Genomic DNA, 11,551 nt, shown 5'->3' with positions numbered 1-11,551 from the left:
TTTCGTGTCACCTGGGCTAAAATATTTTTTAATCTTGAGAACAACAAATTAAAAACTTATTGTGTTCAAAAGTTTTATTTCTTAACATTTAACTATACCCTGTTCAGGGAAACGAGTTAATAGGGAAATAAGAAACCGCACGTCATTTAACGGACATAGAGCACGTTCACGTTGCGACCACAATATCAGACTTCTCTTAGCAGCTATCCCTCGTGCCATGCGGACGTCGTGTCTTTTGGTACTTCTTAGTTTTTGATTTTATGTTGACCTGGTTTGATCATTATACTGTATTGTTGATTTGGTAAGTTGACGTGTTTACATTTTTAAGGAATAGTCACACGGCACTCCTATTGAACAATAACAATCATAGTGCATCCTTTTCACTTAAATACAATTGTGCAAGAGAGAGCGCCCTATGTTAGCTTGACTCAGTGAACAAGGTATAGGTATAACTCATTTTAATTTAAAACATTATCCCTATTGTCATAATCATTAGGTAAGTCACAGCCCATATACTTCTCATTTGCGACTGCGTAGGCAATAACTCTTTTCCACAGTGGATCTTTACTCAATAGATGTGGATTGCAGAAAAGTATTGTTGAAATATGTGCTCTCGTCAATGCAACATTTAATCTTTTTGGGTTATTTACAAATCCTATGTAATGTTTAATGTCCTCTTCTATTATTGCCTCGCTTGATCTCACAGTAGAAATCAATATAACTGGCCTTTCTTGGCCCTGAAAGTCTTCAACTGTCCCTATTTTCGGTTGAGGCAAGCCCATAGAATCAAAAACAACGCGCAAATATTTTGTCTGGAAAAAAAATATGATTAGATTAGACAGAAAAAAAAGAGAATATTAGAGATGTGTGCACAATACCGATGCTGCTAACCTGTGCTATGTATGGAGTGATTATACCAATCTCATCTGCTGTCAGGTTCTTTTTGTAAAGCTTACATGTGGTTAGAGCAACCATTGAAGCCTCTTGCGGATTATACCAAGAAGGGCTATCTTCATCTCTCATGTTAACACCCTTAATACCATACACAAAAATGCCTCCATCATGACTTTGCAAATCAAAAATTTCAGAAGTCGCAGTTATAAACTTACTAGTCCATGGCAGACTTTTATCTATTTTAGGTACAAGTGTTCCATCATAAAACATTTCACTAGGCAATGTTAAAACTTCTTTCAGTGATCTATAATTATCATTTAATTTGGTGACAAGTCTTCTGTCAAAGCCATCTTCGAACGCCTCATAATCTTTGAGATAAGGAAACCTATCAAGGAGTCTACACAAAAATGATTCATCCAAACCAAATTCTTTGCAATATTTAGACATGGTCACTGGCCCTAACTGCATTGGATCACCAGCAAGAACAATTTGACCATGCTCCTTATCTGTAAAAGTCAGCGGTATCATTATTTCAGGCTCTGTTGCTTGTCCAGCTTCATCTACAATTATATGTGTAAAATGACCGCGAGGCAGGTCCAAATGTTTTAGTGCGCCTAGACAATAGCATGTGCCAATAGTAACACGATGTCTGCCTATAAATGATTTTGGGCAATTTAAATTAATATTATCTTTAACAAAATGTTTATTTCTTGATGTTCTTTCTATTGCTATGTCGATAGTGGCACAATAGGGCTTTACAACTTCTGATATGCTGTCAGAGTCAACTAAATAGTTTGCAATAAGCCTAACAACAGAACCTGTAAATTTCTCTTTGTATTGTATAAGCCGCTCTGTTATCAAATTTGAGGCACTGTTAGAAGGAGTAGCAACTAAAATTCTACTTTCAGGAACACATCTCAGTATCTGTAAAATTGTCTCTATAACTGTAACAGTCTTTCCAGTCCCGGGCGGGCCGAAAATAATGTATGGCATCGGCCGACATTCACCTTTAAGGATATTACTAATTGCATTTTTCTGGTGTTTATTTAAATTTTGATTAAGCCACTCGATTTTATCTAAATTCTCTGGTGGAATCTGTTGTGGTTTCACTATTAAACGAGATGGAAATAAAATGTCTGGCCCTAAATTAGATAACGCCAAATTAATCGCATGGTGAGCTCTTCTGTAAACAGTTCTCAAAAAATGAAATTCTATTGCAACATCACTGCCTCCATATGACTCGTGAAACTTTAAGTTAAATTTCATTAAAACGAAATTCCCACGAACACCATGAACAAATCCCTCATACTGTGGGGCATCAGAGGCCCACATGTCTGTCACGATCACTCTATCGCCTTTAATCAAAGATGGTCTTTTCTCAGCAAGTCCAGGTATTTCGATACCAAGATATTCATCACAGTGTGTCAAGTAAACTTTACTTTTATCATAAGCCCTCATGTTTATATTTGCTTGAATTTCCTCCATGTATAAAAGAGTATGCCATCTATCAATGTAATTGGCAATATTAAATTCTTGTGCCAAACATGAAAAACAATTTTCAATGTTTGATAAAATTTTGTTAAATTCATTGTTATATGATGTTTGTTCTGAATCCCCCAGAACAATTGACCAAACTTTGTCTGGAATAGGAAACTGGCCTATCTTTACAGACACAAAGTTTGGTGTTTTACATAGCCGTTGTCCAGGAAGGAAAGAATTCGGGTTATTTCTTATTTTTCTCATATCCTCTATTTTGTCAGACCATTTTTTGTCGGAATTCAGTTTTGTCAGGCCATTATCAACACTACAATTCATTGTATTATCACCATCCACTATATTTATTTCAATAAACCTTTTCAACTGAAACCCTTTAAACAAAACAACAAAACATTCTTTTGAATGTCCCAAAAATTTAGGATTGCATGTAATCGTAAAAGTAACTGTTTGCTCTGGGTTTATTCTTAATGGTTGATTAAGAAAGGGTTTAATGTTCACCTGGGAGTCTCTTTTCTTACTGAGCACCATCCATTTATTCAAAACGTAAGTCTGATCACTTTTATTGCTAATGTTTAACATAATTTTTTCTGTGCAGTGAAGATTGATTTGCTCGAATTTTAAAGGATAAGTCATATCTATGTTTTTTTCGTTTTCTATCTTTAAACTTATTTGTTCCTCGTTTGGTATCTCAACCTGTGGTCTTTTTGGAGTGCCAGCATCGATTACTATTAGTTTTATTGCTCTCCAATTGCATCCGCCTTGTGTACTTTCAATTGCCTCAACTAGTACCTACAGGAAAATAACAAAAAAATGAATTATTTCTCTTGTATATATTTATTTTTAATTCAGATCTGCTGATCTTCAAATTAAAAACAAACCGACCAAGTGTGAGTCAGACTCGCACACCGAGGGTTCAGGCGTATTTACACACAACGAAGTGATCCTATAAAGGTTCCTTTTTTCTTTTGGGGTACCTAAAATATATTGAATGGGTAGTTAAATTAATTGAATTGTTAAAACTTACCTTTGATCCAATAGTCGGTTGACTGCTATTTACTAAAGCAGTATTATTGAAATAAATCTGTCTGTCACAAACGCCATCTGCTCCAGACCAATCCGTTACAATTGCGCTTTTTACTTTGGTTCTTATTGGATTAAAAGATATCACTTTCAATACCTAAAAAAAAAGCTTGTTTATTATTATAATTAATCATCATCACCTCAACTCAACCAAAGTCAGCCCCACTACTATTCCTCTCTTATTTACTGTTGTATTTTTATTTTTATACATATACATTATACATGTATGTACATCCCTTCCGCTTTCTTTAATTTTTAGGGTTCCGTACCTCAAAAGGAAAAACGGAACCCTTATAGGATCACTTTGTTGTCTGTTTGTCTGTCAAGAAACATACAGGGTACTTCCCGTTGACCTAGAATCATGAAATTTGGCAGGTAGGTAGATCTTATAGCTGACATTTGGGGAAAAATCTGAAAACCGTGAATTTAGGGTTAGATCACACAAAAAAAATTAAATTGTGGTAATGAACTAATAATTAGTATTTTCAACTTTCAAAGTGAGTGACTATATCAAGTGGGATATCATATGAAAGGTCTTCACCTGTACATTCTAAAACAGATTTTAATTTATTTTTATGCATCATAGTTTTTGAATTATCGTGCAAAATGTCGAAAAAATACGACTGTAGTACGGAACCCTCATTGCGCGAGCCTGACTCGCACTTGGCCGGTTTTTATTATATCCTCTACCCTAAGGTTGCCTGGAAGAGATCATTATTTTAGCGATAAGGCCGCCTATTGTACTTGCAAACATCTTTGTTATATTTCTATTGTTTTGGTTTTGGTGTACAATAAATAATATTTTACTTTACTTTACTAAGAACAGGTCAGTAGCTCAGAAATATCAGAGAGTAGTGTTTAGGCCATACTGGCTAATTGCAGATTGGTAGACAATCATCATCATCATCATGATCAACCCATTACCGGCCCACTACTGAGCATGGGTGTAATCTCAGAGTGAGAAAGGTTTAGACCAGTCTGCCATGCTGGCCTAATGCGGATCGGCAGACTTTATACACCTTTGAGAACATGGAGAACTCTCAGGCATGTAGGTTAACTCACGATGTTTTCCTTAACCGTTAAAGCAAGTGATATTTAATTTTTTTAAAAACGCACATAAATCCGAAAAGTTAGTGGTGCTTGCCCGGGATCGAACGCCCAACCTCCCGAAAAGAAGGCGGACGTGTTAACCACTAGGCAACAGACTGCAGACAGTCAAAAGACAATGTGGCAGAGTATTTATGTTGTATGTATGTAATGATTGTTATGCATAATATACTGATTATTATTGCCTACCTGATTTGTAGACATATCAGCAGGTTTATCCTCATACTGCTGCACAGAACATTTCATTTCCAACCAATCCCCTTGTATAGGGACAAAAGATCCTTCAACTTCATCTAAGTTGAATTTCAAATCACCTCCTGTGATAAAAACTGACCGATGTTGTCTTTGACCAACCTGGCCTACTAAAATGTGATCTATCACACTAAAACTCTTTTCCTCATGGTGTACCTCATCACCCCAAAATAACCCTTGATTTTCCAAAATTCTTACAACTACTACAGACTCATTTGAATCTTTGTAACATAAATATAGTATTTTATCGTTAACGTTCACATCAACGGTACATCCAGTCATATCATGGTAAATCATGCCATCAATGAGTACATAGTTTTCACCACAATAAGTTATGAGACCTGCAAATTACAATATTTTGTTTTGAATAAAATATTATTACTTAGTTATTTTAATCTTTACTTCTACACTAATAAATAAAATTAAAGCACCTGGCTCTAATTTCGAAATAACTACCTACCTCATATTAAGCTCTTATGGTTATTTGAACTACACCATAACTGCTGAATCGCATGTTTTTAAATTTTTTGTCTGTCTGTTTGAACGAGCTAATCTTCAGAACGGCTGAACCTATTTTGACGGGACTTTCACATACAAGTAGAGGATAACCAAGTAGGCTACTTAATTAACCCACTTTCAAAAAAGAAGGAGTTGTATTTTTTTACCTACGTTCACAGAAATCTCCGAGATTTCTGAATCAATTTGCGTAATTTTTTTTAATTGATAGACTTACACTAAATTGGTCCGCAAGCATGCAGAGTTTTTTTTTAAAAGCAGATATTGTCTTTATTAGACATTTTTTAATAGTTTAGAACTATGGGTATTTTGATTTATGTATTTTTATCGGTTCACCAATTTCCACATTCGAGTTTTAGTAATCACATTGCTCTACCTATTTAAGATCTTTGAAAGAAAAATAAGTTTGTTAAACAAATCCAGTACAAACATTAAGATAGACTGATCAATTTTATTTTATTTTGTGTTTGGCGGGAATCATTTATTCACCGGTTCACCAAATGGACCAAGGTTTTAATAATATTGTTGTAGTACTTATACAGTTTTTAGAGGCGATAGTAGTAGTAGTAGTAGTAGTAGATAGGTGGGTATTTTATTTGTTCGGTGGCCATCTTTATTTCACTGGCTCAGCTAAGGTCCCAAATTCTTGAACATTTTTATTTTAGGACCATGTCTCTATGACTGATAGTTTTTGAGGACCCTTTGGGTACTCTAGTAAATTTTTCACATTCATGATTTTTCATAATTTTTCTGAAGTATATGAATGTAAAGTACAGTCAGTCAAAAAGCCAAAAAGTCAAAAGTGAGTAAATAGTGAATCAGTAAGCTTTTTCTTTTATATAATCTAGACCAGTACTTTGTTTCACATACCTGTTTTTTGAAAACATACTGCATTTCTAGGTGGTTCTGTTACTTGGTTTGACACTGCAGGCTTTGTCTCTTTTTCTGCCTGTATTTGTAGTGCTAACAGTTCTTCTGCTAAGAAATTTTCCATATCGTCATCAGTTTCTTCATTATGGTCTTTACCAAATAAGTAATTAAAAAATGATTTTATATACGAAAGCATATTTTTAACTATTGAATTACTGATAAAAGTAGTAAAACTGAAAACCTATTGAACAAAGCCCTTGTCATATTCAAACTTCCATTCGGTGGCTTTTAAATAGTCAAGTTCTTTTCGCAGAGCTTGTATTCGCTTTTGATGCAGCTCCTTGTGAGCGTTTTTTAAAGATTGTTCAAAGCTCTGGCCGAGATCACTGTGGTTTAGTGATTCGTCGAAATTCTGAATTCTACTCTGAGGTGTATTCTGAAAAGCAATAAACGAATTTCTTTACAAATAATTAGGTACTGAGCAAATACCGGGGTCTGGGATACTGTTGGATACACAGTACAGTAACAGTTGGTTGGTTGGATGTGTGAACTGTTAATACGTGTTCGTGTTAGGTACTTTTACACTTACTTGAGGAATTTCAGGTTCTGATGGAGAATAGGCCGATTGAGATATATTACTGGAAGAAGACATACCAATATCCCAATCTTGAATCTTGAATGGCAGATTATTTTGTATTTATTGTACTTGTATTCTCGACATTTAATGTAGGCTCTGTGATTCTCGACAGTGCTCGAGTCGACCACAGACAGGGTCATCAATCTTAAGCAAAGAGTATACCTACACCTATTCAATGTACTCTGTGTATACCACGAGTAAACAACAATAGTGTTCTGTGGTATATACAATCGAAATCTCAGATTAAGAATAAAGTAGATTTGGCATTAAAATAATAATACCTTGTTAGAGCAAGCTAGGTGTATAGAAAAGCTCTGAAGAGTGATAGAGATATAAACACAGTTATTTTTCTTTGTCATAGTTTAGCTTTTTTTTGTTGGGCACGTCTTAGTTTGTGCCCAACAAACCTCTGTGATAGTCAATTATTGCGAATATTACAAGTTTAAATCTTTAGTTTTCTGTTTTAAATTTAGTATTGAAGGTGTGTAGAAGCCATTTATGGTGCAATGCTGTGTAAAAGTGGTAGCGAACGCAAATTATGAAACATAACCTTTCATACGTAAGTATTATTTCTTTTGTTGTTTTGTCCCTTTCGGGTACATACGCGTCTGACAAGCCTCTTGATTCTTCAGTCTGAGATCGAAATAAATTTAACTTTTTTTGACCCAGTTGTCAGTCTACGGCAGCGTTTCCCATTTGCTGGGTCGCGACCCAGTACTGGGCCATCAAATTAAAATACCGAGTCGCCACATACCTGCCTTGTTTTAAAAATATTACCTACATTTCTATCGACACGTCGTAAATATTCGTAAGGGGTATTTTACCTAATCACTAATGGTTTAAAAGTGTGTTAAGTGGGTCACGAAGAAGCAGTGTGAAAATTACCGGGCCATGGCAGAACCATGTTTGGGAAACACTGGTCTACGGTACGGACTATATACCTAATTACCAGTGCCGTAAAAAAAATTAAAGATATATTTAGTATTACCTACGGTCTTTTATCCTTTATTTCTGGTCGGTGCTGTTATCCTATATGTTATTGGTCTGTGGTCTGCATTTAATTTACTCTTTGAGACCTTAAAGGTCTGTTCATAGATTATCTACTATATGGTCTGTTATACCTAAAATAAATTAAAAAAAAAAAAAAAATTACTCTTTGGATCCATTGTTATTGTTACTTGTGAATAATATTCATTTTCTTTTAATTTAATTTACGATACATTGTTTTTAAACTTGGCAGAAAACAAGTCATTTGATATTGAATCAAATAATTCAGCTTTCAAGGTGAAACATGTCTACAAACAAGTGTGTATACAAAACTAAAGGCGATGATGAAGATTCAGACACCCTGATGGCCCAATGCTTTCCAATCAGCTCTGATGTGGAACTCAAAGAATTCCCTACAAACGGTGAAGAATACCTTCTGAAAGTTATTAAAGAAAGGGAAAAATATGCTGTCGTTTCAAAGTGTAATAAAGACTATTCTAAATTTGCCCGCAATCAGTCTGAATTTGTGAAAGAGGTAATCAGTTGTAATCACCATGTATTTTGTATAATTTCTTCACTACAAAACAAAGAAATTACACCTAATTCTAACAATGGTCGGATCTCTTAAGTGTTGTACTGTGGCGTGAGTGCTAGAAAGTCCGGGTTTCGAATTCACTGCTGGGTTTATTTGGGAATTTATAAATCCTGAATTGACTTAGATTTGGTCTCGTGGGAGGTTTCGGTGAAAATGAGAGGTTTGGTTTATTCTAACATAACCTCTCTAGGTTAGCACACTTAAGCTGAAATCTATAGTATAGTTTGACTATGCTCAGAGTTAAGATACATTAAAAACGAGAGAGATTTATGTCTCTAATATAGGTATAGCTCTTGCATATCACGAGGGCGAGTGGCTTATGCCTGAGTCATAATGGTATAAGTAAGGTAACGTACGACGTAACTACAAGTAAAGTTCACTCGCCTTTGTGAATTGCAAGAACTGTGTCTGTGTCATTTAACTCATAGTAAAGTCTGAGCAAACTCAAAATATGCTCTATAGACCTCATCAACTGCTGAGACCTACCATCAATTGAGATCTCTGTCAAGTGTTAAAAAGTCTTGTATGGCACATTGGAATGTTTCCAATATGTGACCATAAAATAGGTAGTCAATTTCAAGATAATGTTTAATCAATTGTTATTTCTAGTTTAGAATTTTTGTAATTATACATATCAATCGGTGGTTATCGTTACCTAAAACTAGATATTTTTAGTAAATAAGATAGATCCATCTGTAAATAATAATTTATGCATAGTGGCATTGTACATATATCGCATTAGATATTACAATACAACCCAAGTCTGCTGGTTATTATTTTACCTGCCTGGCCGCAACATCTTGTGTTTTCCAAACAAGTGTATTAACAGTTTTTTTTTATTCCAGCTACCTCATCCTAAGGCACCAGATAATCTAAAACCCACTATAGAATGGCAAAACATTCAAGTTGCAGACTTTTCTGATGTCCGTATGTACATATCAAGGCTTTTAAACAAAAAGTCTACCTGGCCTAAGGATACAAAGAAAATAAATATAGATCATAACACTGATGTAGGATGGAAAAACTATTTTAAGAATAATGACCCAACTCTTTCGTATGTAATAGGAGTACATCAAGCCTATTTAGACAAGGGCTTGGAAATATTAATAGAAATGCTAGATAAAGTTGCACCAGGGGAAACAATAGAACATATAATAGGTAATTATGATGTGTACCTATATATTAGTGATCTGTTTTTTTTGCTCTCTCTAACATTTTGAAGCTAAATAACTGTATTACAATAGATGATGCCTGTGGCTTCATCTGCATGAATTTAGGTACATATTTTAAAAATCCAGTGGGAGCTCTTTGATTTTCTGGGATGAAAAGCAACCTAGGTCCATCCCTAGGATGCAAGGGATAATGTAGATGGGCTATGAAAAAATGTCAGACAGACTCACTTTTGCAATTTTATTAGTTAGAATCATATGCCCATATTATGAAAGTATGGGCTACATTTCAAATTTGCAATAAAACCAAACTAAGGAGCTTCAATAGTAGTTATGTTATAGATGTTATGGTTAGTTATATATCTGTATATATATATATGTATAGTTAGTAGTTTTGAGTTAATGCATAGTGATAAGTGTTCACACAAACAACTTGTAGTTGCTCCAGGTAATGTACATACTACATTGTAATGCACAAATTAAAATGTTTATTTAAGTCTTATAAACGACAACCTCCTTGATATGATATAAATAATATGGTCTTATAAGTGGGAGGTCCAGGACTCTCGGCCTGACCTCAGCTATGGCCCTATACCCTACAAGCGAAGCATTTTAAAATGCTGTATATAAACTGGTTACTTCACAGACTGTGATGTCGATATTGCAGTAAGGGTGATAGTAAAACAAAAAAAAAATATGTTGAATGTGTAAATTGATCTTCTTTCAGGTCGATGGATCTATGCATTCCTTGCTTGCACTAGACAGCCTCTTGTCTCAGACACAGTTAGCATATTAAGAGATTTAGCCAGAAAATGTGCAGAAATCAGGTAATTTTCATTTTATTTCTAGACTGGTAGATTAGTAGCACAAGCCGGCGCTAGCACCGGAAAAGGTTACTGACTGACTGATTTATCAACGCACAGCTCAAACTACTGGACGGATCGGGCTGTAATTTGGCATGCAGATAGCTATTATGACTTAGGCATCCGCTAAGAAAGGATTTTTGAAAATTCAACCTCTAAAGGGATGAAAAAGGGGGTTTGAAATTAGTGTAGTCACATGGACGAAGTCGCGAGCATAAGCTAGTTTCTACATACAAATGCAGCGAAAGGTGATAACTTCACTATTTAACAGGACACCCAAAACTAAGCATGATTATTGGTTGGTCTTATAGTCTCATTACTGACTATGCCTGAAAAAACTGATTAAAAACAATAATAATATGTTCAATGGGTTATGAGTTTAAATTCTATAAAAAGAAAGTTCAAGAGAACTTCTACTATTTCTCTATCTGGCCTACATTTGTGATTTAGTAGGATTCTTTTAGATATTAGTCCGCAAATTGCTATTACGCTGGAACCATGTCTCATTATCATCGAAATGACGTCATTTGACGTATGTTTAAGTAAAATATACCATCAGCTCGAAACTTCAGTCTAGTGCTGACGTCACTAAAATGGCGGCCACGTGCATTAGCAATTTGCGGGACTTATAGGTATGTTTAAGGCACAGTTTTTAAAAACTGCCATAAACATACCTATAAGTAATAATTGGTCAAGTGCGGTACTTAACATAAAACATACGTAACACTTCTTTACAACTTGTTTGTTCCAGATCTCATTTAAGTCCAGAAGACGAGAATTCGAAGGTTGCCGCCGCACCGTTAAATCTCTTCATATGTTTAGTGTCTCGATACTTTGGACAGTATGATTTGGCAGACTGAAGAACAATATATATTGTGTGTGCTTTCCTGCTATTATTGTACCTACTGACAAAGTCACTGTAAAGTTTTAAACCGTTTCTTAAAACTGTAAGACATCAAAAATCATTTTATTTTATAGCACCTATTTGATACAATAATCAATTATTAATCATCATGATCAACCTATGGTCGGCTCACTACAGAACACGGGTATCCTCTCAGAGTGAGAAGGGTATGGGGCTAGC

At 34.9% G+C, this 11,551-nt stretch overlaps 2 protein-coding genes across 3 annotated transcripts; one reads left to right on the top strand and one right to left on the bottom strand.

Moving 5' to 3' along the window:
- Positions 1 to 56: 56 nt before the first annotated feature.
- LOC117993539 (probable RNA helicase armi) lies at positions 57 to 6,976 on the bottom strand. Of its 2 annotated transcripts, XM_069503025.1 has the most exons (7): positions 6,806 to 6,975; positions 6,472 to 6,652; positions 6,217 to 6,366; positions 4,768 to 5,171; positions 3,416 to 3,568; positions 892 to 3,180; positions 57 to 812 (listed from the first exon to the last, which is right to left on the bottom strand). In XM_069503025.1, the coding sequence occupies exons 1-7, from the start codon at positions 6,866 to 6,868 to the stop codon at positions 459 to 461; spliced, it is 3,594 nt and encodes a 1,197-aa protein (XP_069359126.1). In that variant the 5' UTR covers positions 6,869 to 6,975; the 3' UTR covers positions 57 to 458. The 2 variants fall into 2 exon arrangements, with proteins under 2 accessions (XP_069359126.1, XP_069359123.1); XM_069503022.1 differs by having other exon boundaries at positions 6,217 to 6,652; positions 6,871 to 6,976.
- Positions 6,977 to 7,954: 978 nt separating this feature from the next.
- Gem2 (Gemin 2) lies at positions 7,955 to 11,439 on the top strand. Its single transcript, XM_034981396.2, has 4 exons — positions 7,955 to 8,375; positions 9,281 to 9,593; positions 10,332 to 10,431; positions 11,219 to 11,439. Exons 1-4 carry the CDS (start codon positions 8,145 to 8,147, stop codon positions 11,325 to 11,327), a joined length of 753 nt encoding a protein of 250 aa, XP_034837287.1. The 5' UTR covers positions 7,955 to 8,144; the 3' UTR covers positions 11,328 to 11,439.
- Positions 11,440 to 11,551: the final 112 nt, after the last annotated feature.

Source organism: Maniola hyperantus, chromosome 2, assembly GCF_902806685.2.
Source record: "Maniola hyperantus chromosome 2, iAphHyp1.2, whole genome shotgun sequence".
NCBI classification, from domain to species: Eukaryota; Metazoa; Arthropoda; class Insecta; order Lepidoptera; family Nymphalidae; genus Maniola; species Maniola hyperantus.
Note: the sequence above shows the minus strand (reverse complement) of the source record. Positions and strands in the feature narration are given on the sequence as shown.

What these genes read in the sequence shown, in the direction of transcription:
- LOC117993539 (XM_069503025.1), bottom strand. Translation starts at nt 6,868, where the DNA reads ATGTCTTCTTCCAGTAATATATCTCAATCGGCCTATTCTCCATCAGAA. An exon ending in CAGAACCTGAAATTCCTCAA is followed by an intron (nt 6,653 to 6,805) that starts GTAAGTGTAAAA and finishes ATTGCTTTTCAG; the next exon opens with AATACACCTCAGAGTAGAAT. An exon ending in AACCGACTATTGGATCAAAG is followed by an intron (nt 3,181 to 3,415) that starts GTAAGTTTTAAC and finishes ATTTTCCTGTAG; the next exon opens with GTACTAGTTGAGGCAATTGA.
- Gem2 (XM_034981396.2), top strand. Translation starts at nt 8,145, where the DNA reads ATGTCTACAAACAAGTGTGTATACAAAACTAAAGGCGATGATGAAGAT. An exon ending in AACAATAGAACATATAATAG is followed by an intron (nt 9,594 to 10,331) that starts GTAATTATGATG and finishes ATCTTCTTTCAG; the next exon opens with GTCGATGGATCTATGCATTC. An exon ending in AGAAAATGTGCAGAAATCAG is followed by an intron (nt 10,432 to 11,218) that starts GTAATTTTCATT and finishes TGTTTGTTCCAG; the next exon opens with ATCTCATTTAAGTCCAGAAG.